The sequence below is a fragment of the Arvicanthis niloticus genome, chromosome 5 (genome assembly GCF_011762505.2).
Source record: "Arvicanthis niloticus isolate mArvNil1 chromosome 5, mArvNil1.pat.X, whole genome shotgun sequence".
Lineage (NCBI taxonomy): Eukaryota > Metazoa > Chordata > Mammalia > Rodentia > Muridae > Arvicanthis > Arvicanthis niloticus.
Window position 1 is genome coordinate 20,042,908 of NC_047662.1, and position 27,313 is coordinate 20,070,220.

General features: G+C 53.8%; 1 protein-coding gene across 2 annotated transcripts; it reads left to right on the plus strand.

The window, feature by feature from the left end:
- The first annotated feature begins 460 nt into the window (after window positions 1–460).
- On the plus strand, window positions 461–22,823 carry Ldlrap1 (low density lipoprotein receptor adaptor protein 1). Of its 2 annotated transcripts, none has more exons than XM_034502206.2 (9): window positions 461–653; window positions 9,658–9,800; window positions 10,791–10,903; window positions 12,906–13,020; window positions 17,770–17,842; window positions 18,171–18,254; window positions 18,738–18,868; window positions 19,886–19,917; window positions 21,053–21,352. In XM_034502206.2, the coding sequence occupies exons 1-9, from the start codon at window positions 569–571 to the stop codon at window positions 21,198–21,200; spliced, it is 924 nt and encodes a 307-aa protein (XP_034358097.1). In that variant the 5' UTR covers window positions 461–568; the 3' UTR covers window positions 21,201–21,352. The 2 variants fall into 2 exon arrangements, with proteins under 2 accessions (XP_034358097.1, XP_034358096.1); XM_034502205.2 differs by having other exon boundaries at window positions 462–653; window positions 19,883–19,917; window positions 21,053–22,823.
- Window positions 22,824–27,313: the final 4,490 nt, after the last annotated feature.

Genomic DNA, 27,313 nt, shown 5'->3' on the forward strand with positions numbered 1-27,313 from the left:
TATACAATGGGGGAGGGCACGTGGGTGCCACTGTTAGCTCCTGGAGGTCGGAGAACAATTTGCGGGAGTTGGTTCTCCTCTTCCACCGTGTTGTCTCCGGGATCATCATCAAGCTTGGCAAGTGCCTTTATCCACTCGACCATCTCGTTCCCATCTACCATTTTTCTTTTTTTTCTTTTTGAACAAGACCTTTAACGTTCTACCCCTCACTTTTCCCATCTGTGAAATGGTATCCAGGTGCCTTTTAGCCGAGCTATCAAGAAGGCATGGGATCCCGTAGCTTGGGGACGGGGAAGAGCGCTGGGCTCGGAGCCTTGGTGGGTTCAGAGCCTAGGAATACAACACGTGCAGCCTCGGAGCCGGTCCAGGTCGGGGAGGGGCGGGGTCACGCTTTGGGGGCGTATCCGGGGCGTGTGTGGGCGTAGCCCTCTGGTCCCGCCCCTAGACGTCGCTGGGAGGGCGGGGGAGGAGCGCTGCGGGCGCGCGCCGCCTGGCCCGGCGGAAAGTTTTCCTGGAGGAGTTTTGGCGGCGGCAGCGGCGGCGGCGGCGGCGGCAACCGGAGCGGGCCATGGACGCGCTCAAGTCGGCGGGGCGCGCGCTCATCCGGAGCCCCAGTCTGGCCAAGCAGAGCTGGGCGGGCGGCCGGCACCGCAGTGAGTTTGTGCGCCCCGGGTCGGGCCTCCGCGGAGCTCGGGGTCAAGGTGGACAGGGTGGCTTCGTCCCGCCCCGCGCGGCCGGGCCCCGGGGGTCATGTCCGGCAGCGTCTGGGGCGGGTCAGCGGGGAGCGGGCGGAACTCAGGGTCTTCAGGTGCGTCGCGAAAGGGACGTCTAGAACCTCTCTACCCACTCCAGCACAACCCATGGGGTCCCCTCTGGACGCTGAGTCCCGCAGGTCCCTGCCCCGAGGGGCGATCCCAGCCCGGGTGCCATCCAAGGTTCCGCGTCCTCCCCTCTGGACGCATCCAGGTGGCGAGGCTGGAGTCCGGGCTGTTTTCAAACCCTGTTTTCCTCTGTAACTTCCCTTGGGGGCTGGTCCAAGTCTCTGGGCACCTAGGCAAAAGGCAGATTCAGACTCGCTGCCGCTTCTCCCGGGAGTCTGGAAGGGCGGAGAGGAGCCTCCCCCAGCCACCTCTCGGGTTACTTTCTGAGAGCCGTCACCTGGCACCCTCCCCTGAGGCCTGAGAAACCTAACTCAGGTCCCTCCCTTTTCATTCGTATGGGATCACCCAGGCCTTCCCTTCCTGACTGGAAACCAAAGCACCTGAACTCCCAGCACACCCTCACCTGCCACCCGCCTGGGGCCCTCCACCTCTCCCACTAACAGTAACCCCATCCCCGCCCCCAGCTTCTTGCCAGCACCTTCCCTTGCCAGGCTCCACCAGGGGAGCCCGAGTTCCCTGGTCCCTGGAGCGCCAGCGTGTCTGGGCCTCAGGAGCCCGCCCTGCCCCCCCCCCCTCTTTCCCACTGTGGTGTTCCAGCTGTGGGCTCCTCCTAGCCCTGACTGGCATCGGGAACGTGTGCTGGTGCCTACTGGTGGGGGTGGGGTCAGAGGCCCCTTGGGCAGGGCATGTACCATCTTCCACACTTAGAACCAAAATAGCCCTTCAAAAATTCGTGGGATGTTGACCAGGGCTTCTGAGCGTGACCTTCCCTCCAGTGGATGAACCCTGTGGTTTTCTCCTGGGACAAGAGGGAGAAGGGTGGGTGGGGAAGCGTTCTGAAGGGGAGGGAGCCAGGAAGCAGAGATGAATCTAGGGAGCAGGGTACATTTTGGATGATGAGAAGTTTTCCTGCCCGCTCTAGTCTAAGGTAGGTCACTTGTTCTTAATGAATCTGTTTCCTAGCCTGGAAAATAGGAATAAAATTCCTGTGGGGCTGGGGATATGTGTGTTATGTTTGGTACGGTGCTTGCTAAGAGTTCGGTTCTAGTATCAGCACTAAACAAAGCAGGTGTAGCGGTACATGTCTGTACTCCCCGAACTAGGGAGTTGGAAGCCTAAGAATCAGAAGTTCGAGGTCAGGAGGTGGTGTCAGATAGTGAGTTTGAGGCCAGTCTGGGATAGGTGTTAGTTAAGATGTTGCTAATCTATTTAACAGGTTGGTGATAAGGTCTCATGTTGCCCAGGCTGGCCTGGGAGTTGCTATATAGACCAGGTGTGCTTTGAGCCTCTGTCTCCCCCAGTGCTGGGATTAAAGGTGTGCACCATTTGTGTGTGTGTGTGATATATATATATATATATCCATATCCTCCGGGCTCAACCTGATTCTTACCAGGTTTGCCAGCTCTGAGGTGGGAGTCTCTGCCTGTCTGTACCCTGGAGGGATGCAGAGCTCTCCTCTCTCCCTGCTCCTCCCAAAGCCCTGTGCTCAGAATGAGCTTCCCAGAAGCCTGGCCTATCTTTGGTTAAGTGTTGAGTTGGTAATCTTACTTTGCCAGGAAGAGTATTGCTTGTGTGGAGCTTCTGTGGGAGTGTCAGTGTGTGGTTTTACTTGCCTAGCGGTAGTCCCAATGCATGCATACTCCAGCTTTTGTCTCTGGTATTTGTATTCTGTTAGCTCATTGGCTCCTGGGAGGTGACAAAGCTTGGAATTCTTATCTTCACACCCATTTTAGAGATAGGACCGGGAAGTGAAGTCCGTAACTCTAGCCACAGAGCATGGCTGGAGGCAGCACTTCCCCAGCCCAGGGATCTTAGCTGTATACTTGGGTTTTCTGGCTGCTGGGGAGCAGGCCCTACCCCAGGTTTGGCTAGCTGCCCTCCAGGACCAGTGTAGATACAGGTTAGAGAGGAAAGCCCTGGGTGTGTCCAGCATGAGAAGTTAGGACCTAGCCAACCCTTGGGTCTAGCTTTCAAGATCAAAGGCCAGAGCCTACTGGATGGGGAAAGAGACTTGTCCTCAAGCAGGAGGACCTGAGTTCGATTCCTGGGCTCCACTTGCAGGAAAGAGAAAACTGATTCCCAGCAGTTGTGACCTCCATCCATGTACATGGTCTCCTCTCCTCAATGGACATACTAAATATTTAAAGAAAGAAAGAGAGAGAAAGAAAGAGAAGCAAAGCTCAGAGGACAGCTGGGGGATTCTGGGTAGTATCAGCCCCTGCTGAGAAAGAGAAGCACGGAGGGGAGCTGCAGCTTTCCTGAGCAGACCTGCTGGCCTTCCCACTGACCTGGAAAGAGGACTCCTCATGGTCACTTCCCCATCTCTGTGGGAACCATAGAGATCTTTGTTGTGTTTTTATGAGACAGGGTTTCTCAGGGTAGCCCTGGCTGTCCTGGAACTCACTCTGTAGGCCAGGCTGGTCTCAAACTCAGGAATCCCCCTGCCTCTGCCTCTAGAGTTCTGGGATCAAAAGAGTATTCCACCACCCCAGTGGTCAAAAGATTGTATCTTAGCTCTTGGCCAAGAATTTTCCCCAGCTCAGCGGTATTCTTCCTAAAGGTCCTGGGGTCACTGTGACCATCATTCCTTAATGGGTTGTGCTAGACTGTCAGAGACTGCCCCCCCAAAAAAGATAAATATAAGGTACTTGATCCAGTAAAGTGACTCTAGATGGGGGCCTACTCATATTGACCTGTAGGCATGTAAATACGGCTGGGCATGCAGAGGCAGGTGGATCTTTGAGTTCCAGGTCAGCCTGGTCTATAAGCCAGTTGCAGGACAGCCAGAGCCACATAATAGAAATAACTTGTCTCAAAACCAAACAAAACAGAATGTCCATACCTTCAGCAATGATAGAAGCACTGAGTCTGAGTGTGTCCCCTGATAGTGTGTAGTGTGACTTTGGTTCTCAGTTCTCGTGGAAGAAGGGACAAGGGAGAGAAGGCCACAGACAGTTGGTGGGGGTAGGGGTGGGACCAGCATAGAATGCTAGCCATAAGATAAAACCACAGAGGGGCAGCTTTTTCAGATAGTAGTGACTGTGCTAGTCTAGAAGTAGCCGTGGAGACGTGGGAGGCTTTCCCAGGACAGCTGAGAAGGGAAGGAAGCCCCAGTAGTTGATGGTGGGGCAGCCCAGGGGACTTAGTTCAGAGGTGCCTCGGGGTAGAGTCAACACTAAGCTGTCTTGTTCCTGAATGGCTGGAGGATGTTATAGATAGAGACCAGAGCTGCCTAGTTTGCACTGCACTACAGAACACGAGGTACCTCCAGGAGCCAGACTGCAGGTGCTGGTGTCAGTGACGAAGTGGTCTGCACAGAAGGGACCAGAGTACTAGGCCCTGGCAGCTATGTCTCATGAGAAGGTGACCTGGAAGACACAGGTAAGCTTAGGGAGGGAAAAGGCAGGAAGAACATTTGACCTGTAGAACCGCAGTTCTGGGGGAACATTGAACGAGAGGCTCCTCTCAGTCTGGTTACCGAGGGAGGGACAGGATGTTTGAGGAGTCAGTCACCCGATGTTGACAGAGGTCAGATGCTCTCTTTGGGTGCCTTGACATGTGTCACCCCTGCCTTGCATGGGAAGGGGTTGGTGGTTGTGGGGTCTCTTCGCTGCCGCTGAGGGCCCCTTGTTTGTATTTCTTGCCTGTGCTGTGACATAGTGACTTCCCATAGAGCTCAGTAAGGTGCCGTGTGTGCTTTAAAGCCCTTTGTGCTTGGGGGTGGCAGTGACAGTGGCTGGTACTCAGGTGTGTGCCAGGCAGGGTCACGTGCAGGCTCATCTGCCCGCACGACAGCGCCGTGGAGTGGGTACTGTTACCCACTTCAAAGCAAGGAAACTGAGGCTTGGGGAGGCTGAGGGACTGAATCTCCTTTCCTTGCCCAAGAGAACAGTGTGTGTAGGCATGAGGAAGCTCTGAGTGGGGAAACAATCAGTTACTCATTTTTTTTGTGTTTTTGGTTTTTTTGAGACAGGGTCTCTCTGTGTAGCCCTGGCTGTCCTGGAACTCACTCTGTAGACCAGGCTGGCCTCAAACTCAGAAATCCACCTGCCTCTGCTTCCCAAGTGCTGGGATTAAAGGCGTGCGCCACCACTGCCCAGCCAGTTACTCATTTTTAAGAACAATCTTGGTGGCTTTAACTTCTGCAACTGGCTTAGTCTTTTTTTTTTTTTTTTTTGGAGGGGTGGGGTGTTGAGGCAGGGTTTCTCTGTGTAGCCCTGACTGTCCTGGAATTCGGAGATCCACTTGCATGCATCTGCATTTGGAAACTTTCTGCCATGGAGGTCCTAAAAGCCCCACCGAATTTGTCCGAGGTGACCATGTTCCTGGCAGGGCAGAAGTTAGATCCCCTTCTCAGACATTCCTGAAGCTCCCTAGGTACCTTCACCGGGCTTGGGACCCAGGCTGGGGCCCTGGGCAAGCCTCATCCTCACAGCACCTGTGGATTGGCTACAGCTCTGATGTTCAGACACCACCCAGCCAGGTCCTCTAGGCAGTGAGGAGCAGGGCAAGATGCCCATGTAGTCCTAACTCTTCTTGGGGCCTTAACAAGGAGGGAGCATGTGGTGCCAGCTGAAGCTAGACTAGACATGTGGTCTGTCCCCAACTAATTCCCACAGCAGGTCATCTGTAAAATTACAAAATGAAAATAGCCGTAGTCATTATCCACTACAGGGCTGAAAATAACTCAGACAGGAATAAGGCTTCGGGTGCAGGTCTGTGTTTGCCCAGGGGCCTCTGGGATCTCTGCTTGGGAAGGGGTGCAGTCATGGCTCCTTGCTGTTTGTGGTGTCTGGTGGTAGGAGACCACACTGATCTGTCTGTTTGCCTCAGAACACTTTCTTGGGGAAGTTGTGGCTGCCAGAGGCCTCAGTGAAAAGCAAGTCACGTGCCCAGAAGCACAGGAGAGGAGACTGTCCTGCAAAGACAGGCGGGCAGACACAGCAAGAGTAGCTCTCAGCCCAGAGGCCGGTCCAGTCCCGGGTACTGCAGCCTGAGGAGCAGACTGGAGGGCAGGGCCTTTGAAGCAAGGCAGGCAGAGCTCGCTGCTGGGCGGTTGGCGCTGCTGCTGTGGGCGGGCTCTGTAAGGCAGCAGCAGCAGGAGCCAGGATTGGGAGAGCCTGCATAGACCTGCCCCAGGGCCTGGCCTCAGCGTCCCAGCTGATCATACCTTGTCTTGTTACTTCACCACAGTTTAAACAGCCCCGTGGGTCCCGGAAGGTTGCTTTCTCTATTTCTTTTTTTTTTTTTATCCTTGAGACAGTCTTACTTTGTAGCCCTAGCCGGCCTGCAGCTATGTCACCTTGTAGACCAGGCTAGCCCCAAACCCAGTGCCACCATATCCTCCCTATAATTATTTTTTTAGATTTTTAAAATTTTTATTTTTTAATAATGTGTGCATGCACATGAGTGCAGGTTCCCACAGAAGCCAGAGAGAGGTCTTGGATCTGCCTCAGGCTGGAGTTAGAAGGAGTTGTGAGCTCTCTTTCTCTCTCTCTCTCTCTTTTTTTTTTTTTTTTTTTTTTTTTTTGGTTCTTTTTTTTTCAAGACAGGGTTTCTCTGTGTAGCCCTGGCTGTCCTGGAACTCACTTGGTAGACCAGGCTGGCCTTGAACTCAGAAATCCGCCTGCCTCTGCCTCCCAAGTGCTGGGATTAAAGGCGTGCGCCACCACCGCCTGGCGAGTTGTGAGCTCTCGAACCAGACCCACTCAGCGCCATCATCATCCTCATTGTCATTCTCCTCTTCCTCCTCCTTGTCCTCATCATCGCTCTTAACTGCTGAGTCGTCTCTCAGCCCTCATTTTTTTTTTTTTTATTTAAAACAATCTGATGTATGCCAGGTTGGCCTCTGACTGGCTGTAGAGTCAAGGATGACATTAAACATCTGATCCTCCTGCCTCTACTTCCCAAGTACCCATTACAGCATGTGCCACCATACCTGGTTTATGCAGAGCTGGGGATGGAGCCCAGTGCCTGCTAAGCAAGCACTCGACCAATAAACAACACCCCCCCCCAGATTCCTTGCCCCCATTTTATAGATGAGGAAACTGAGGCTCATGGAGATCTCACTCAGGGTCACTCAGAGTATCAAACTAAGGGCCTCGAGGTAGCTGCCTGCTTCTGATTAGGCGAGCGGCTGGGCATGTGGATGGCTGCACAGCTCTGGCTGGCCTGGAACTCACTATGTATATCAGGTTGGCAAATTCACAGAGATCCTCCTGCCTCTGCTTCCTAAGTGCTGGGATTCAAGGTTTGTTTCTGAGCCAAGATCTCAAGGTGTAGTTTAGGCTGGCCTCTAGTTTAGAATCTTCCTGCCTCTTCACGAGGTTACAGGAGGGCGCTGCTGTCCTGCGCTTGGAAGGAGCATTTGGATACTGAGAAAGTAGAAGTTAAGCCAGGCGGTGGTGGCGCACGCCTTTAATCCCAGCACTTGGGAGGCAGAGGCAGGCGGATTTCTGAGTTCGAGGCCAGCCTGGTCTATAGAGTGAGTTCCAGGACAGCCAGGGCTACACAGAGAAACCCTGTCTCGAAAAACCAAAAAAAAAAAAAAAAAAAAACCAGAAAGTAGAAGTTGCAGTAGGAGGTGGGAGCTTGTAGGGGCGGGGCAAGTGCACTCATGCACAAACGGGTGCGTGCTTGGAGAGGAGGGAGGAGCTTTCAAATACCCAGCTATCACCGTGGGCATTTCTTCTGACTTGCTTTGTGATCCTGCACAGGACTTGCTTCAGTTGTATCGTCTGCCAAGCTTGGACGGAGAGTCTCTGAGGCTGGTCCTGGAAGCCAGTGTAGGAGGAGGCGGCGGAACCATAGAGAAAGAAAGGGTCAGATCAGGGAAGGAGGGAAGTAGAAACATGTCAAGCATTTGAGGTCGAGGACGAGAGAATGTTTTGACAGCAAAGAGATCACCAATGACCTTGGCAAGCTTTGGCCCTTTGGAATGAAGAGAGCGGAAGTGGCTTTGGACAGAGGCCAGGAAAGGGCTGAGCTGCAGGAAATGGGAGAATGGGACCCAGAGATAGGGGAAGGATGTTTGCCTTAAGGCAGGGATGGATAATGAGAAAAGGCCACTCGTGATTGATTAGTATTGCCTGCCTGTGGCCATAGTAGAGAAAGAGGGAGGCATTGCTGTCTGCTAGCAATGTCTGTCAAGGACACAGGCACTGGGCATGGGTGGGTCTCTGGTTGGAAGTGATGGCTGGATCCCTTGTCTATGAAGGAGTGGCAGCACTGGTTATTAGGAATTACCTAAGGACCTCTCTATGACCTTGGACTAATATGGAGGCGGTTTGCGTTCTGGCAAGTTCTGTGGACTCCAGTTCCCCAGCTGTAGACCTGCACAAAAGGCCTGCAAGGCCACTGTCCCTGGACTGTTGTTTGAAATAGCGCCTCTGCATGTCCTGGAGATATCACCATGAGCCTTGGTTTCTTCCAGAGCAGGGAGTTGCTCCAGAGTCCTCATTGCCTGACATAGAACTAGAGTCACCATGGGGACTCTGTGCTCCCTTTTGGAGGGTCTAATGGATCGGATGTTGTGTTGGGCTTTAGGGTCATCTGAGTTGGGGCTCAGCCTCATGTTTGGAGATGAGGCCCAGAGAGCGATGTGTCAAACATAGTTGAGCTTGAGGATGTTCAGGACATCCCTGCACTCAGTTCCTGCTTCCTTCAGTCTGAGAGGAGGGTAATGCTTGCAGGTCTCCTCCTGCCCCCACCCACCAACATACAGTGTTTGTGGGGGACAGTGTCTTGCTCAACACATATTGTGAGCTGTGAGCCCCTTGGATGAAGTGACAGAGCTCCTGGACCCCAAGGCTCTGGGAATGGCTACGGAAGGCTACAGGGAATCCAGAGGGGGCAGGGTCATGGCCATGTCCCTTGACCCCAGGATTCTGCCCACTCCTGACAGTACAGGAATGTCCTAAGCCTGTGTCATGGCCTTTCCCTCATAGCTGGCCGGAAGGCAAAGGGCTTCTGTGTGGGATGGGCACAGTCACATGAGTAGCTCCTATGGGTGAAGTATCTGTGGGGTGACAGGAGGGGCTCTAACAGGGCTGTGCGCTCACCCTCAGTGACATCGCTCTCTTAAGTAAGCTTGGCTCTATTTCCTGCTGTGTGATGGGCGCCCTTAGCCTCAGTTCAACGAGGAATTGGGTGATGGCCAAACCTTTCCTTGGGGTCCTTACTCCCGCTTGACCTCAGCAATCCTTCCTGCATGGGGGCCAGGTGGGTCCCCTCCCAACTCTCCCCTGCCCTCTCTCTGAACCTAGACTCACCCCTCCTTTTTGGTGACATCTAACCCTAGCCCCTCTCCTTGGGTTACTGTCTCTTTGCTGGTGCTCACTCGCAGACCACCCATCTCTAAACAAGTGTGTGGCTGGGACGCACCAGCCCGTGGTGACTACCTGTATTCTCCATGGTAGCTGTTGGCCCAGGCCTTCAGCTCCTGACCCTCAGTTGCTCTATAATTCCCTTCTCAAAGAATCAGAATGAGGGCTCAGGGAGGAGGCGGGATCATGTGCCCTCAGCACTGACATTGAATTTGGGTTCAGGAGATGGCCTAGCCCGAGTCTCAGTTTGATTTCCCGGTCTTCGAGCCGCTGTCTGTGGTGTGGGTGCTCCTAAGGCTGGGTGGGGGGTCAGTGCCTGTGAAGCTGCTGCTGGGAGGTACTGATCAAAGTGAGGATGGGGGCACCCCGGGGCCCTTTGTAAGCATGCTGAGGAGGTGGGTGCTGAGAACCAGGCCTGCTCAGCACACTGAGGGATGCCTGTCCTGTCCTAGAGTTGCCAGAGAACTGGACAGACACTCGGGAGACACTGCTGGAGGGCATGGTTTTCAGCCTCAAGTACCTTGGCATGACACTGGTGGAGCGGCCCAAGGGTGAGGAGCTGTCCGCAGCTGCTGTCAAGAGGATCGTGGCCACAGTGAGTGTCCCAGACTGCAGGCCAGGAGCCCGTGACAGCTCCCCTTGCCCCAGTTGCCCTTGTCCCCAGGTAGGATCTGTATGACATGATTTTGAGCCCGGCCCACCGTGATTCTCCTGTGGCCAGCTCATGGGTATTGCCTTTGTATTTGGGAGATGGTCCGCATCCGCCTTTCAGCCCATCCTGAAGCTTGACTGCTTCCAGCCCTGAGTCCCCCGCACCAGGCCCTGGTGACTCACTAGCTCCAAGGAGGGAAGGAAGTTGTTCCCTTTTACCATGTCCCCAGTGCTTGGCCACGAAGCTCAACAGAGTCTCTTCTCCCTACCTGTGAGTGAGTGTGGGCCCTTTAAGTTAGCTCCCTCGGGTGGCCATGACCTGTAGCTCAGGCCCTGGCATGAGGGTGGAGCTGGGTCCCCAGGTCATGGTGCTGGGCTGTGGCAGCACCTCAGTGATCTGTCTGGAGTCATTCCTCCCCCACTACATGTCCTCCGGCCAGTCCAGCTCTTCCCCTAGGAGTCCAGTCTTCCTGGACAGGGAGGTGTCGGTCCCCTCCTGTGAGGGCCAGTGCTCACCAGCCATACAGCTCATGGCTGAGGGAAAGTCAACTGAGGAACTGAAGCGGAGACCACGGAGGAATGAAGCTCCCCAGCTTTCTCCTCGTGGCTTGCTCAGCCTGCTGTCTCAAACAGTCCAGGACCACCTACCTACCCAGGGGCAGCACCCCCCCCACCCCCCCCAGGGCTCTCCCACATCAATCACCAGTCAAGGAATTGCTCCTGCAGACTTGTCTCTACAGGCCAGTCTGATGGAGGTGGTTTTTAAATTGAGGTTCCCCTCCTCCCAGGTGATCTTTGCTTGTGTCAAGTTTACAAAAGCTAGTCAGCACCAGGGTGCCAGTCGAGAGTCCTCCCCAGGCCCCAGCTAGTCGTCTGTGCAGTGAGATGCAACCCATCAGACGACAGCCCTCTTCTCACCCCTGTGTGCCCCTAGGCCAAGGCAAGCGGGAAGAAGCTGCAGAAGGTAACACTCAAGGTGTCGCCCCGGGGGATCATCCTGACCGACAGCCTCACTAGCCAGCTCATCGAGAACGTGTCCATTTACAGGTACGCTGTGCAGGGACTGGCTCGTGTCTAGTCTGCCACTCAGGGGATGTTCGGAGTGTCCTGTCTGAAACTAGACTTTCCAGCTTTCTCTCTGGGCCCCGGGAACCTGAATTCCCCTCATCTGTAAAATGGGCTGGGGGCAGGTCCTGCCATCCTGTGCGGTTATGTAGTGCCACTGAGAAACCCAGAGCGCCCAGGGAGGCTGGGGTAGTGGGCACAGCTGTTCCCTAACCAGCTGAAGCCTGCTCAGAGGACCTGTGCTGAGTCAGGCTGGGAGCACACAGCTGTGAAACCTGCCTGGTCTTTCCGCCTTGAACACAGGGCTCAGTCCCGGTTGTCTGGCTCAGTGTCCCAGTGAGGCCTCATGTAGGATCTGGAGCAGTAATGGAGATGTTTCCTCCCTGGTCCCAAGGGAGGTAGGGTCTAGCTCCAGAGGCTTCAGGCTACCCAACTCCTTTTTCAGCTGGTCAGGTATAGGGGTACAAGACTGGGGAGAAGCAGCCCAAACTCATGTTATCCATGGAGAAGCTTGAGGCCCAGAGACGGAGAGGCCTGAGACTGTACCATGAGGTAGAGGCTCCGATGGGACTAGTTCACCGACTAGAGCTCGGTTTTCCCAGGTCCCAGGACAGGGTGGGGCAGGCACTGGTGTGCTGGAGTGCTTCCCGAGGGCCAGGCTGCTGCCTTTACCCCACTGTCTCCCTGAGCCAACACTTGCAAGTGCCAGCTTAGCCCTGTGCCCTGGGCACTTCCAGACCAGAACGGAGTGGAGGGAAGGTCATAGGAGACAGTGCTTCCCCAGAAAGAAAATAAGGAGAGTGTGCCAGTGGGAAGCCCAGGAGGACCTCCCAGTGGTGGTAGCTCCTTATAGGATCCAGCTGATGGCTTTCCAGAAGTGAGGGATGGTTAGCAGGAGGCCAGATGCCCAGGATGGAAACGCTTGGGGCATGGCACCCACTTCTCCCCTCCTGGACATGATCAGTGGTTTTATCACCACTCCAGGTGTACTAAAATCTCTGGGACTGTGTTGGTGACTGGTGAATCTACTGAGCTGCCCCACCCCTGAGCCAGCAACCCCTCCCCTAACTGTGGTTCTCAGAATAAATAGAAGAAGGGGAAGAGATGAGGGCTGTGGAGCTGAGGTGGTAGGTAGAGAGGCTGGGAGCTGGTGCGTCTCCCCGTACCCCCTCGGGCTCCTGGGTGGGTCATCTCCACATCTCCCCAGCCCCAGTCTCAGCCCTGGCTCCACCCCTGGCCTCCTGGGAGATGGTCCTGGATTGGTGTCTGGTTGGTGTAGGCCAGTAGTTCTCAACCCGTGGGTCAAGACCTCTTTGTGGGGAGGGGCCGACCGACCATCTCACAGGAGTCGCCTAAGAGCGCTGGAAAACAGATATTTACAGTATAATTCATAACAGTAGCAAAATCACAGTTATGAAGTAGCAACAAATATAATTTTCTGGTTGGAGTCACCGCAGCGCAGCGTGAGGAACTGTGTTAAAGAGTTGCAGCATCAGGAAAGCTGAGAGCTGATGTAGGGGTCGTGGGAGGCAGGGTGGGGTCTTGCTGCTCCTTTCAGCCCGTGGAACCGACCCTTCAAGATTGTGGTTCTGAGTTTACACCCGGGCTCTATCAACAGCATTGTGTCCCAGACCCCTGGCTCAGACATTAAACAAGGAAGAATCTATAGGGTCCCATGGTGCCTTGGCTGGCGTGCAGTTTGGTTCAGATGTTCCTGTGAGGGGTGTGACTCAGTGTGTCCTGGGGAGAAAGAAGGCAAAGAGACTTCCTTCATTTTGTATTCCCATCTCCCCTGTGTGGCCCGAGTCTCTCCCTGAAGCTGGCTCAGGATGCCAAGGCCCGATCCACAGGGGCTTGCCCTTGTGGAGACCGGGCAGCAGGCTCTCTGGGACCCAGGAGAGGCACATCCAGATGTGGTCACATGCACATCCAGATGTGATGAGGTGCCATGCAGGCCTGGTGATGCTTCTTGCCTGCTTTCCAGGATTTCCTACTGCACTGCAGACAAGATGCACGACAAGGTGTTCGCATACATCGCCCAGAGCCAGCAGAACGAGAGCCTGGAGTGTCACGCCTTCCTCTGCACCAAGCGGAAAGTGGTCAGTGTGAGGGCCAGGCCCAGAGGACTGGTAACAGGGACTTAAAAAAACAGAAGGAAATCCCCAGGAATCTCAATTGGGCATGAGAGGACAGAGGGTTGGAGTCGGGCTGTGACTGGCTGACCATCTGGCTGTGGGCAGTAGCTAGCCCATGTCCCCTGGAGTCACCTGGACGTATTCCTCTCAGTGATTGGATGGGTTTGAGGCTGTGACGGTCATGAAGTAGTTTGGGACTACAGGCCTTGTAGGGATTAGCTTTTGGAGGTAGGAAACGGAGGGTCCTGATAAAAGGTAAAACGGAGAATCCGTTGGGCTGGGTTTTCTGGGGTCACACTTGGGAGGCAGATGGCCCCTTTCCAGCACCCCTCTGTGTTCATTGTGGAGCTGGGCTTCCAAGTGTTTTCCTGTAGTCTCCAGGGCAGTTCCATAAGGTAGAAGTGGTTAGGGTCCCTGTTGCTTTTCCTTTAGCCTTTTAATTACAGTAAAACCCACCCCAGAGCTAGCTTGCTCATGACACAGCCAGCCGGGTGCAAAACGAAGCTCTGAGCCCACAGTCCTTCTCCTCTGACCTGAGAGGCTGAGAGCTTCCTGTCTGCACCCCGGTGGCCATATCTGATGGGGCTAAGTGACCACCAGCCTGCTCTGTGACTAGGGAGGAGCCAGCGCTGTTCTGACCTTGTTGACACTGTTTGCTGGGGCTTTGAGGGCCGAGTGTGAGAAGGCTCCTGCTGCCTCAGCATCTGTATCTGCTGACAGCTCGGACCTGATCCCCAGGCCCATGCTTCTCAGAGATGAGACCCTTTCCCTCACATCGGGAACTCCAGTCTCTGGGACCCCATGTTCCTAACATCAGATGAGTCTCTAAAGGTTGCAGGAACAAATGACAGCAAGCAGTGACTCAAACCGGCATACCTTCGTCTTCCTTCCAGTCCTGGGAAGAGGCAGGCTGGAGTAGGAGAGTGGGCTTGCACTTCTTCAGCAGTTCTGAAGAGAACCATGCCTCACAATCCTACTTTCTAAAGCACCTTCATGATCTAACAACAATCCTTGGGCCCAGCCTCCATTTTCAGAGGCAGCTGTGTTCCAGTCTGTCTTAGTCATTGTGACGAGATACTATGGCCAAGGCAACCCTTATAAAAGGAAACATTTAACTGGGAACTTACTTACAGTTCAGTTTAGTCTATTATCATTGTAGCAGGAAGCAGGCAGCATGCAGGCCCTAGAACAGTAGCTGGGAGCTACCTCTGGATGCAGAGAGAGCAACATTGGGCCTTGTGTGGGCTTTTGACTTCCTCCAACAAAGCCACGCCTCCTAATCCTTCTCAGACAGTGCTGCTCCTGGTGACTGAGCCTGTGGGTGCTGGTGACTGAGCCTGTGGGTGCTGGTGACTGAGCCTGTGGGTGCTGGCCGGCCTTAGTTCGACCACCACAGTGCACATTCTCCATACCTTTGAGGCCCCTGTGGTGACAATGGCCACTGGATAACCCAGATTTACCTCCCTCTCCCCCATTTTAACACCCTTAGCCTAATCCCACCTGTGAGGCTCTGTTGCTGCATGCAGGACACCCAGAAGAATGGGAACAGCCGATGTGCAGTGTGACTGTGGGTGAACCCTGCCTTTCTCTGGCCTGCTTATTTATCGACATAATGAGAAGGTCACCTCAGTGTCCCTTAGGGTTGTTCCAAATGCCCCATTTCTTTTACATGCCTTATTTCCTTGTAGGCTCCATGCTACCAGCCATCCACCTGGGGTCCTGCAGGGACCTGAGCAGTGGTGGCTTCTCCTATGACTGCCTGGTTCCCACAGATGGCAGGCAACTTTGGTACGAATGAGGCCACATTGACTTAAAAATGTAAACTTACTGGGTCCCCATTGTTTGCTTCTTCCTCCCCACTGAGCCGAGCTCTCCAGGCACTCATGGGAGGGGCTTTAGCAACGGAAAGCAGCTCTCTCCAAGGTGCATTCTTGGAGTGAGGCGGAACAGGCCCAGGCCTAGCCATTTAGAGGGAAGCCTGGGCCAGAGGACAATACACAGCCTGCCCCAAGTTGGCGGGCATTGTTGACAAAGCCAGAAGCTAGCTATCTCATGGCTGTGCCTAACAGCTGCTCAGATTGGGGGCAGGGCTCTTGCTGGACACCCAGCTGTTTGTTTGTCTGCAAGGCCTGGCTGTGATCTGCCTTCCACCCATTTATACCGTTTGTCACCCAGGGTTCCCAAGCCACTCTGGAGTGGCATAGTTACCTCCCAGGGTTTCAAGACCTTAGCTGTACTCCAAGGCTATAGCTCTGAGGGCCAATGGTGTGGATGACCTGTAGGCCTAAGAGTCCCTGATTATCTGAAGGAGATGCGGGGATGAGTTGGTACCCTTGGCTCCAATCTGTGGACGAGGCTCTGCAGAGTCTGTGGAGGAAGGATTGGGTTTGACAGAGTCCAGGGCTTGGCTCTAGGGTAGAAGTTTTCGGACCTGGGGTTAGGGAGCGGTCCGGAGATGGAAGCCGTAAAGGATGAGTTGAGTAGTGACCAGGAGTGTGCCAGGCTGAGGGGGGAGATGTGAGGAAGGAATGCAGCTAGCTTAGGGATTGGATGTGCAAAAGCACAACCTTGATGTGGTATCCTGGGCCTGAGGGCACCATCAGATAGCCAGGCAGGGGCAAGGTGCAGAACCCGGGGTACAAACGTGGCCCTCATGGAACTTTTACCTCGATTTGTTGGCTAAGCAAGAAGCTTGGACAAAGGGGTTCCTTCGGGGTCCCTCACAGCCCAGCCCAAGGCCTCCCTTTTCTGGTCTTGTTTGGGCGTGACCAGAACATCACTACAAGGAAGTGGTGTGCTCAGGTGAGAAGCAAGGAAATGGTTCGGTGTGCTCAGGTGAGAAGCCTCCACTCAGCAAACGCTTGGCCTCTACATTCAGAAGGGGAGGAGTTTGGGTTCCCCATGTGGGCATAGGCTTGGACACCCCAGTTCTGTCTGATTGAGGGGACAGAGCTATTTCCTCCACGTAGACCTTAGTATACTGAAGTGATCTTTGTGCAAAAGTCAACGCGGGAGCCAGGTAGGTCCTGGCAGGGCTGACAGTGTGCACAGGGCGTGCTGTAGGCTGCATACTGGCTCCCTCTGACTAACTGATAAGACCTGCTTATGGGGAACAAGGTAGGGCAGTTAGACCAAGTGCAAGCTTCTAGGTAATAAGACAGAGAGACCCACAGCAGAGGTCCCAAGAGGGCAGCACAGTGGCCTGGGGAATACAGGTCTTCCCTCTGGGTGTCCCTGTGACTCATCACTGGGGGTCCCTAGGGAAGCAGGTCACCCTCAGGCCTCCCCCGCCCAGCCTTGTGGCTACATGCCATCATTGCTTCGCTTCTCAGCTCTGGTCACACGGTTACTGTGACTTACTGTACCGGGCAGAGGGGCAGGAACGCAAATGAACCAGATTTATGTAAACAGCATAAACCCCTGTCCTCAGGTTACTGCAGCAGACGTAGTGGCGGTTCTGTAGCCCTGCCTCAGGGGTGACCAGCCCTTGCTCCAGAGCATAGTGATCTGGCCTGGGCTGGTGATTAGCCCATATTTTTAGTTCATAGGCAATTCTCAATGGTAACTGGGTCTATTAAACTCGATTCAGACGTGACAGCTTAAATTGTAAACAGCTGCGAAGAGTTTCATACTTAATTACCGCATTTAAGTTTTTACCATAAAGCATCCGGACTTCCATCAAAAATGTAAATGACGGAGACATTCAAATGAGACTTCGTGATGTTTAATTGGCGCGCAGATCAGTCAGTTTGGAGATTTTGAATTTTTTTTTTAAAGAGTTTTGAAGGCTGTGGCCACAGATTTGTTTCTCCATTAAATCGAGTTGTCTGGTGGAGGCTGCCTAAGACCAAGCTTGTTCTGTGATTGAAGGAGTGGTGCCCTTCCCTGCATTCCCAGTGCTGAGTTGGTTACCACAGGGTGGGGCTGACAGGACCTGTTAGCAGACCTGTGCCACAGTCAGGACTTCAGACACCATCGCTGTCACCCGAGGGCTCTGTCTGAGCTGTGGCTCTCCTCTAGCTGGTAGTAAACATTCACATTGGGAAGTAAGCCTGTGAGCTAGAGACACTTCATCAGCAGATTCCAGAGGGATGTGGGCGGGGCTGTAGATCCCTGTGCTGGTGACAGAGGTAACCAAGGCACCCACTCATAGGCTGGTCACGTGCTAGGTGGCTTTTGTTCTTACTGTCACCAACATCTTGATTCTGCTACCTCCTACCTTGCTGGGGTGTCGGTTTTCAGCGGCTGGCACCCCCAATGTTCTGTAACCCTGAGTAGTGGGACCTCCACTGTTCATTAGTGGTTCATTCGGGCATGGCTAGGCCCTTTGACTTCTGGCGTCTGCTCCAAGAGTTCTGTGAGTATAGGGAATCCTCAGATAACCCAGGAGGACTTCCCAGAAGTAGCCCTCACAGTTGGTTTAGGTGTGCCTGAAGGGAAGGAGGAGGGGGGTGGTGAGCAGCCATTGTTGGAGGGACTGGACAGGAGATGCTTCATTAGGTTTCAGCTGCCTCTCCTGGGTGTAGCTTCATTATGCCCCAGGCTGCTGTGGGAAATGGGAGAGCTAGGCCCCTGCCCCCTTCCCTAAGCCTTCCAGAACCCGGCATGGGGTGGGAAACCACCCCCCCCCCCCAACCCACCAGCCCTCCAGTTCATACTTGCTTTTGCTGGCTGACAGTACACCCATCCCCACCCCCATTTCCTGTTTTTCAGGCTCAAGCTGTCACCCTGACTGTAGCCCAAGCCTTCAAAGTTGCCTTTGAGTTTTGGCAGGTGTCCAAGGAAGGTGAGTCTTCCTCCAGGGCACTGTAAGTGAGCAGAGACAGGTACCAGCCAAAAGTCAGACCTGGGCTGACCCCACCCTCGTCCCCTACTGGGCTTGTGGTTTTGAACAGATCTTGTTACTTCTCTAAGCCTCAGTTTCCCTATCTGGACAAAGGCCATCTTCCCCCTTCTTTAGAGTGTTTGGGTTTAGGTGGACTCTGGAAGGTGTTGCTCCTCCTTGATGGAGACCTCCTGCCTCTGAGCATGCTCAGCCTGCCTTCCCCCAGTGGTTAATGGAGGTGGTGTCTGCTGTGAGCCCTGCCTCAGCAGCTCCTGCCTTGATCCCACAGAGAAAGAGAAGAGGGAGAAAGCCAACCAGGAAGGAGGAGACATCCCAGGGACCCGATGTGACGGCACCCCCTCATTGAAAACCTGTGAGTCTTGTCACTGAGCGTGCCTTCTACCCAGGCCTTCCCTCCTTGCCCCTTGCTGTTTCCTGTTCTGTTAACAGCATATGTGCCTTGTTCGTAGCTAAGAAGGTTTCTGCGTGCTCATGCACTTACCCAGGTGTGCCCCTATGTATATGTGTAAATGTATGTGCGCTCCTGTCGGCTCAGAGCTGGGTAGACATCCCAGCCTGCTTGGTGTGCCTTTCAGCATTCAACTTCTGTTGGGAATTTGCAGGTTCCAGGTCTGCCCTCTGGGGTCACAGGTTCTCTCTGGTGGGCAACTGCCCTGTAGCGCCAGGGGGAAGAGGGTCAGAGTGGGGCTCCAGGTGATCAGGGTCTTACAAGGACAAGTCCGAGTCCAAGAGCAAGCCAGGACCATTATAGTGCAGGGGCACCGGAATGTGTGCAGAAGACGCTAGAGGGGAAGTATCTCCTTTCCTCCTGACGTCCCCAACTGACTCCTCGTAGTGGTTGCCACCGGGAACCTGCTGGATTTGGAAGAGGTGGCTAAGGCCCCGCTGTCCACAGTCAGCGCTAATACCAACAAGATGGACGAGACACCTCGGCCTCAAGTCTTAGGCAACAACAGCGTGGTCTGGGTGAGTAGCTCTGTGTCCCGGGCATGGTTTTGGGATCTAGTGACCTTAGCCAGGTGTCGAACAAGCCTGGAGTGGTTCCCGGGTCCAGGCCCTGAGACCACGACTTATAGCCCTCTGGGAGGACCAGACCCAGCACAACATCGCCCAGGCTCTGGGTGGAGTGGCTGAACAATGTCCCCTCTGAAGCCAAGGTTGTGTCCTCAGCAGGCCTGGTTCCCAGCACAGCCGTCTCCTCACAGTCCTCTGAATCGGAGTGTCTGTGGCTCTCCCCACTGTGAGCAGCAAAGGCTCCCTTGTTCTGGCATGGCAGGTTTGTGCCTGGCACCCCTCCCATCTCAGCTGTCCGAGTACACAGCCCTGCCGCTAGCTCTCAGGACCCATGGCCAGCGCCTGACCTCTATGTCAGCTTTTTCATTCCCTCAATGAGGACACCAACCGTCTACAGCATCTCCCAGAGGAACCTGAATGGCCTTTAATTTCAATTTTCATTTGGGTGGTCGGTTTCAGACTGCATTATTCCAGTGCCCCATAGACAGTGCTAATGTTAGCACCCTCAGCAGCACATGTGACTGACCAATGGGACCCTGCTCCAGCATCTGCGGAGTCCTTGCTCCACCTGGTCCTGGATGGCCTTCTGGGCCAAGAGCTGCTGTGGAATGACACCCTGTGACTGTCATGGTTCCTGCCTGGCCTTTCCTTTTCTTCCTTTCTTTCTGCCTGTTTTTTTTTTTTTGTTTGTTTGTTTGTTTGTTTGTTTTTTTGTTTTTTTGAGACAAGGTCTCTCTACATAGCTCTGGCCTTAAACTCAGAAATCTGCCTGTTTCTACCTCCTGAGTACTGGGATTAAACGTATGAGCCATGGCCCCAATTTTGAGTCCGTGGATTGGGCCTGAAGCCTGCCCGTGCTAGTTCTTAGAGACATCTTCCCCACACACACACAGGTCCTGGGTCCCTGTGGCGTCCCTGGGGACCACGACCCCACTCAGAGTTCTTACTTCTTGCTTTGTTTCCAAGGAGCTGGATGATGGCCTGGATGAAGCATTTTCAAGGTAACACTCTGAGGGCTTGTGGTGGCTGTGGGCCTTGGGCTGGGCCTGGCTATTCTTCACCCCTGGGCTTTAGGCTTCTGCACAACAGTTCTTGGGTTCCTCAGGGACAGGGAGCTTACTACCTAGGAACAAAAACCTTGCAGGGTGTCTGATGTGTGAAAATGCTTTTGCAGTTCAGTCAGAATGCAGGCACAGCTTGAAAAGGCTGTAGGTGAGAACTGGCTTCCTCAGTTCTTCTGGTTCCTAGTACTGAGTTCTGGGTCCCCAAGCCTCCCTTGTCCTCTTTTAGATGTCCAGGACCTTCATAGCCTCCTCTCTCAGGGCTTTGCCTAGGTTGGTACCTTTGCCCTCAATCTTCCCTCCTCCCTGCCAGCTCTTGCTGCAACCAGGGGCCGACCAGCAGGTGAGGCCCTTACCAAGGTTGCTTGCTCGGGAGCCTTCTCCTACATTTCCAGCTTCTCGGGCTGATTCTTCCCACATTTGTAAAAACAAAAAAAAAAAAAAAAAAAAACCAGCTTCATCTGCTTTTCTGGAATGTTTGGTTGTCACAGGTCCATACTATCAATTTCAAAAATCAAATCACTGTGTATTATAGTCCTTTGGCCCAGACCAGCCCCATGTCTGCTGACCCTGACCGTGAACATCCCTGGGATCTGTCAGCTCACAGCCTTGGCCCTGGGAACTGTGCATTTGCTCAGAGCTATCAGAGGCCTCCTTCCAGATGTTTATATACCCCATGACCCCCTCCTGAGGACAGAGCTACCTTGCACTGACCTCTCCAGGTTCCTCTGGACAGTAAGGCAGACAGAACAAACAAACCAGTAATGTCACCTTGTGTGACTGTCAAGCACAAGCTGACCCCGCTCATGCCAAGTCTTCTCATGGCTGAACATTTCCTGCCTACGACTGGCTCAGTTGATATCCTGGCTTCTGTGAGAGAAGTCAGGCCCGCTCCAGTCCTCTGACTCTCCTGTGCACCCTGTTGTCAGGGCTCTACCTCTCCTGCTGATCTTTGAGTCTGGCCATTTCCCCACTCACAGCCTCCCTTCTGGCTCAGTGCTGGTCAGGCTAGCCCTGTCCATAGCTCCTGCCAGCCCCTCACCCGATGCTTGGCTTACACAGCTTTGCCTTCCAGGCTGGCACAGTCACGGACAAACCCTCAAGTCCTGGACACTGGACTGTCAGCACAGGACATCCACTATGCACAGTGCTTATCGCCCACCGACTGGGACAAGCCTGACAGCAGTGGCATCGATCCAGATGACGACGTCTTCAGCTTCTGAAGGCCCGAGGCTGGCAGTGCACTACTGGCCTAGACATGTGATGGACCACAAGCCACCTGCAGCAGGGCTGCCAGCTCCAGGAGCCATCAGCTGCCTGTGGCCAGTGGCATCAGAGCCCGCAGATTCGAGTTGCACAGTCACGCAGGGAGAGTAGGTAGAAAGATGCCTGAGGTATCCGGTTGGTGACTCCTGGTTTATGCTCGGAAACCAGGTTTGATTCAGGCGCTTATGGTGTGTGCAGGGCGCGGCCTGGCCTCTCTCCTGGAGCCAGGACAATGACCAAAGCGTTGCTTGTTCCTTTTCTTTGGGGCATCCTCACTCCTGAAGCAGTTAAGAGCCTGTTGTTCTTTGTGTACTGGACATGGCTTTCAGGAAAGGTGGGGTCCTCAAGCCCGGCCTCCTCAGGGCCGAGTAGCTGAGGCTCTCAGAGGCAGCCCCTGACCAAAGACACATTTAACTCTGCACTTTAACTCTCACGTAATGGCCATGGTTCGAGGCCCGTGATGGTGCTGTGGGAGTAGAGCTGCCTCCTGCCCTCCCTCCACAAGAGGGTCCCAGTTCCTGATGTGGCCCATACAGTGCTAGGACCTAGTATACCAGCTACCCACGACTCCCAGAGTCACCACAACCATGGGGATCACCTCTGTGGCTCCTGGGAGCCTCCCAACAGACAAAGCTGGGCCTGCTCTTCTGTTTTGTCTATCCTTGTATGTGCTCCATTTTCTGCCTCCCCATAATTCCTGGGATGATACCAAAGTCCAGCACTAGGTTGTAGCAGGTTGTTTTGCACCCATTTTACAGATAAAGAAACTGAGGCAACACGTGTGTGTTGGGGGGTGGAGTTGAGAATAGAACCCAGATCTGATACCAAAGCTGCCGTCTGCTGCCACCTCGCAGCCCACGCCTCTTTCTCTTTGGCTTTGTTGTCCTCCCAGGAACCAGAACGCCCCAGCTATTTTCTGACCAAAATGTGTTTCATAACAAACCATCTGGTGCCTTTCCACACGGCGCTGGCGCAGGCCGCCATGCCCTGCTAGCTGCCACGCTGCTGACTTCTGGACAGATGTGTTTTGAAGTCTGTTCATTCCACCGGTGAAACGAAATCCTGCTCTAGAAACACCTCGCTGTCGTTTCCTGACCTGCAGCCCTAGTTGTCCCTCAACCCTAGCTGTGGTCGTGCGGCCCAGTGGTGAGCTTCCCGTAGTCTCTCTTTTCTTTCTTCACTGGTCCTGTGGGCTCTGGCATCCTGAACCTCAGCCAAACCACAAACATCTTTCCTTCACAAGGAGCCCCCAGTGGCTGGGCTTGTGAAAGCAGGTCTCAGTATCCCCAGGAAAAACACATTCTTCCTGAATGCTGAGTCACAAATGCTTGCCTTGGGGAGGGGACTTGGAGAATTCTTGCTGGAATAAAGGTTGCCAGCTCCCTTTCCCCAGCCAGCTCCAGGCCCCTGCTCCCAGCCCAGGTGGCCAGGGTCCAGGCGCGAGGGGACGGCCGTGGTGTTGGGTGGTGCTGTAGTCTTGCTGACAGGTTGACTGCTTCCTGTGGCTGCTGCCGATGCTGCTGTGTGAAGCTGGAAAGGCAGTTCTGAGTAGGAAACAATAAATGCTCCCTTTCTGAGTATGAGCACCTCCTGGGGTATTGCTGGTGACAAAGGGCCGGGTGGCAGCCTCTGCCCTCCATGTTGGGAGCAGTGGTGTGTCAAGAGGCTGGGGCAGGCGGCTGCCCTAGAATGGAAGGTGATGGCTGGTCCCCTGTTGGAGGTCCAGGAGGTACCTTCCTTTGCACACTGCCATTGTGTGATTAGGTCACTGTTGGGTGATGCAGGCCACGCCAGTGGGCCTGTGCTAAGCACTCACTGTTTCTAACCGTGTGTTCTGGTCAGCCTCTGAGCCCCTGAGACATGAGTCTGAGAGTGTGCCCATGTATACCCCTGCCCAGGGACGGTGCTCTTCCCGTGACTCCCCAGTGAGTCAGACTTGCAGGTTTTTTCTGCTACTCGTTGTTCTGGACCTGGGCTCACAGCTCTGGAGCATGGTCCACATGAATTCAAGATATGTGGCTAAGTGTGAAGGGGACAGAGGCAGAGGGTGGGAAAGTTCCAAAGTCCAGCTACTGCCGTGTGTCAGTTACCTGTTTCTCTGAGCCTCAGTTTTCCTGTCTGTAAACAAGGTACAGCAGTCTCCTGTGCCTATGTTCCTGGGGTTTTATGAGACTGCTGACTATTGTCACATTATTGGTACTACATATCCAGTGGCTCAAAGGTTTTTCTCAGAGCAAAAGGTCATTTGGATCGAATGTGTACAGTCCTGACAGACTCTCAGACAGTGACTGACTACCACTCAGTGTACTTCCTGTGTGCCAGCTGACTTACAGAAGCCAGCTGAGCCCAGATACCTACTACTGAGGGCTTCGTGCTTAGATGGGAGGGCAGTCCTCCCCTGAGTGCCTGGTAAGGCCATAGCCCCTGCTTACATCCCTAACCCTCGCCCCGCCGCTGCCGCCGTGTAGGGATTTCCCAAGAGATGGCTCTGATCCAGCCGCTCATGTCCTGCCCAGACTCATAGTGACCATTCCAGCAAAGCCACATTCTTCAAGTTCCACGGGCTTCTATCTGGGGACTCCCCAGCCACTTCTCCTTCCTGTGGCTTGTGGGGGTCTTCATCCCATTCAATAGGCTTATTTCAAGTATGCAGAGGCAGAGCCTTCTGATGTCAGCCGACGAGCAGATTCCCTGCGAGGCCCCGTGAATCAGAGCGGACTACAGAATTCTTTCTTTTTTCCCCCATAATTTAAATGGACACCCAACAAGCTCATCTTTCAGTTTAAATTTGGCCAAGGCCTTTAGTCTCTGGATGTTTCAGATTATGGATCCCGCCGCTCAGCTGCCTGCTCGTTCATGCATAACGTATGTAGTGAAAGAACAAAGCCGCCTTTCAGACTTGATGTGACCTTCAGCTTCTCTGGGTAGATGTTGGGCTGGCTCTCCAGGAGACGCTGTCACAATTACACCTTGCAAAGGGCTTCCCAGCTTCTGGGCCTGGGACACAGGCTGGAGCCTGGGTTTTCTTCCCTTTCCCTGGCCTGCTTGGTTATCAGGAAGGGCTACTGGCCATGTCAGGACCCTTGTGCCCAACCTTGGCGTGCTCAGTCTGCCATGGCACACTAGGAGGTGGGGAGTAGTAGGTGGTCTTAGAACTATATTCTTTGACAGTTTTATAGATGTAAACGATGTCTTGACCCCCGGCTCAACCCTCCCCCCAGGAATCCCAACACATTCCCTTTGCCACCTTTCCTTTTTCCTTTTTTGTAGCTCAGAGTCCAGTTAGTACTGCCTGTTGGGATGGTGACTGCTCCTGCTGGCTTGATCTTGTGTAGGTAGCTAGGGCTGTGGTAAGTTCTTGACTGTGCTGTCTATATCCCATCTAAGAGACAGTGCGCCTCCTCTTCCCGGTGTTCCCTGATCCTTGGGAGAAAGGTTGACAGGGACACCCTATATAGGGCGAAGCCACTTGTGTCAGCACTGACCCATTAGGAGTCTGCAGTAACGGCTGCCCGCTGCAGAGAGAAGCCAAGGGTAAGAACAGCGCTGGTCTATGGGTCCAGACATGAGGGTCCTGTAGCAAAACAACAGTGGGAAGTTCCTCATGAGGCCCGTGACTGTTCTAACCATGGGGTTTTGACCCCATCAGGTTTGTGGTACCAGGCCTGAGTTCCTGTAGAGTAGGTCTTGAATGCAAAAGAGGTTGGTGGTCTCCATAACCTTTGTGCCATTATTGCACGAGTGGGTGTATCGTGCATGGTAGGTCAGTATTGTAGCGTGGAGGATTGGGTGCTGGCTAAGACGACTGATGTATTTTCTCCCTCCACTGGCCTGCGTGGCTTCTGATAGCACTGAAAGCTAGTCAACACTGAGGAAGCTTTTGAGTCATTCAGTTGGATGTCTGTCATAACACCCAAAGTGTGTCTTCTGCAGTAGAATCTTACCATCTAATTTTGGTGACCTCTGGGACTTCCCTGACCAATAAGTTGTAGGGAGATAGATATCTTCTGTTGTCTCACTTCTATGGGATATCTGAGAGACAGGAAAGACAAGCAAGCTGACCTGAAGCTTACATTCAGGAAGAGGTAAGCCTGGCATTTGAACCCCAGGGGATCTGAATCCAAAGCCTGCTTCTGCCACTGCAAACCAGCGGCAGTAGGGAGCTTAGAGCGCCTTGGGAGCTGACTCCACGGTTAGCATCGGCAGGTGCCCACTGCACAGATCCATTGGCTGGACCTATCCTGTGTCTACCCAGCTGGCTGCCCCCTTTGGGCTGCTGCTCTGGACATGCCCACCATGGGACTCTGCAGAGCCATGTGCCCATTACATCGGGCCCTATCTTTTCCCTGCCATCTTGAGGATGTCAAGTAGCGTCTGCCTCTGTGAGGACCATAGAGGTTACCACAGATCCCCTGTGTTCAGTGTCCTGGCGTGGCCCTCCCTCTGCAGGTCACTAAGACACCCAGAGAACATGATCTTGCTCACTGGGTACTCCTGGGGCCCTCTCAGAGTCACAGCCTTAACCAAATGCCAGCATAATACTGCTGGGCAGCTTGGAGCTTCCAGCCTGGACAGAAGTGGGCTGGGACACAAGGCCTAACATGCTGTTAGGCAATGATTAACACGCTTCTGCCAATCACCAGCTTGGCCTTGTCTGGATCACAAGAGGCCTCTGCTCTCGACCCTTAATAGTCCAAGGGGCGGGGACATGGTTTCCAGAAGTCACTGGTCATGCAGGCTTGCCTATGCCAGTGTGACATTGGGGGACAGAGTTGGGGGTTGTTGCACGGGATGCAGATGGGCTGCCATGTAAGGAGTGGTCCAGCTGGACCTCAGGAGGGTAGAAAGGTTGAAGATGCTCTTGATGGCATGGTAGCTCTGCTGTTGGGAGCCCTGTCTAAGCCACTCCATGACTGGGTGCCCAGGCACTACCTGGCTCCTGTGGCTATGACTGAATTGTGGCAGAAGTAGAAAGTTTCTGAGAGCCTTCTGAAGAGGTCAGGAGCCCCAGGTCACAGGTAGTGCAGGTGCAGGTCATCAAGGCCCGGGTTCCACTTCCCAGCAGGCACTAGTTGTGGTGTGCTGGGTCTTCCTTACTCCCAGAGGGCAGCCCTGCAACTCCTGTGCTGCTTTGTTGAAACTCTGATGTTTAACTCTGCATCCTGACCAAAGATGTTGCTTTCCAAAATGTTCTCAAATAAAGGTTCTAGAATCTGTCTGTGTAGTGTGTGTGCAGCACCTATGTGCAGGTCAGGAATCGACTGGAGTCTGTCCTCTCTGTTCACCTTTACATGGGTTCCAGGGATTGACGTCATGCCATTGGACTTAAGGAGAAGCACTCTTATCCGCTGAGCCATTTCACAGCCCGTCCTAGACTTACTGCCAGGAGATGCCTTTTGTTTATAGTTTGGAATGAGATCCTCGGTGAACATAGGACTTCCTCTAGAGTTGAGACACATGCTAAGATAATGACCCTTGTCCAGAAGCCACTTGAGATCTTAATGGAGGGCCCAGAGCTGTAGGAAGTAAGACAGGCGGTTGGGGGAGGGCCCTGGGAAAGCATCAGTGTGCAGGAGCTTCAGCTTGTAGCCTTCTCAGGGACCCAGTAATGTCTGCGGCTCAAAGATGCCAATCCAGGTACCTGGGTAGCAGTGAGCAGTTGCCACACAGAGTGAGTGGGGTGCTTTGAACCCCAGATCTGGTATTTGGCCGCTGCACACATGACTCAAGTAGCCTGTTTTCTTGTTTGGAGGATAGGATGCTAGCAGTCGGTGTGAGGGTTCATGAAAAGCCACATAGTTGCACCCTGATTTAGTCTCTCAGCTCTGCCAGAATCTTGTTTTGTGGCTGTCACTGTTGGCTGGTTTACAGATGGTTTAGGACACTCTGGGGAGGGCAGGGTAAGAACCACTCAAAATATCAGAACTGAGGAGTAGATCTGTCCTGTGAACATTTATGTCACCCCAATATAAGTACTGCGCCCCCCTCTCCAAATGTGTGCCTGTAGGAAAGATGAGCTGGTTGTCCTGAAGACATTCCTGTCTGGATATTTCAGGTAGAAGATGCATAA

Excerpts from the sequence above, each read along its gene's own strand:
- Ldlrap1 (XM_034502205.2), top strand. The coding sequence starts at position 569 with ATGGACGCGCTCAAGTCGGCGGGGCGCGCGCTCATCCGGAGCCCCAGT. Across the intron at positions 17,843-18,170 it reads TTGGCAGGTGTCCAAGGAAG|AGAAAGAGAAGAGGGAGAAA; the intron begins GTGAGTCTTCCT and ends TTGATCCCACAG. Across the intron at positions 18,255-18,737 it reads CACCCCCTCATTGAAAACCT|TGGTTGCCACCGGGAACCTG; the intron begins GTGAGTCTTGTC and ends GACTCCTCGTAG.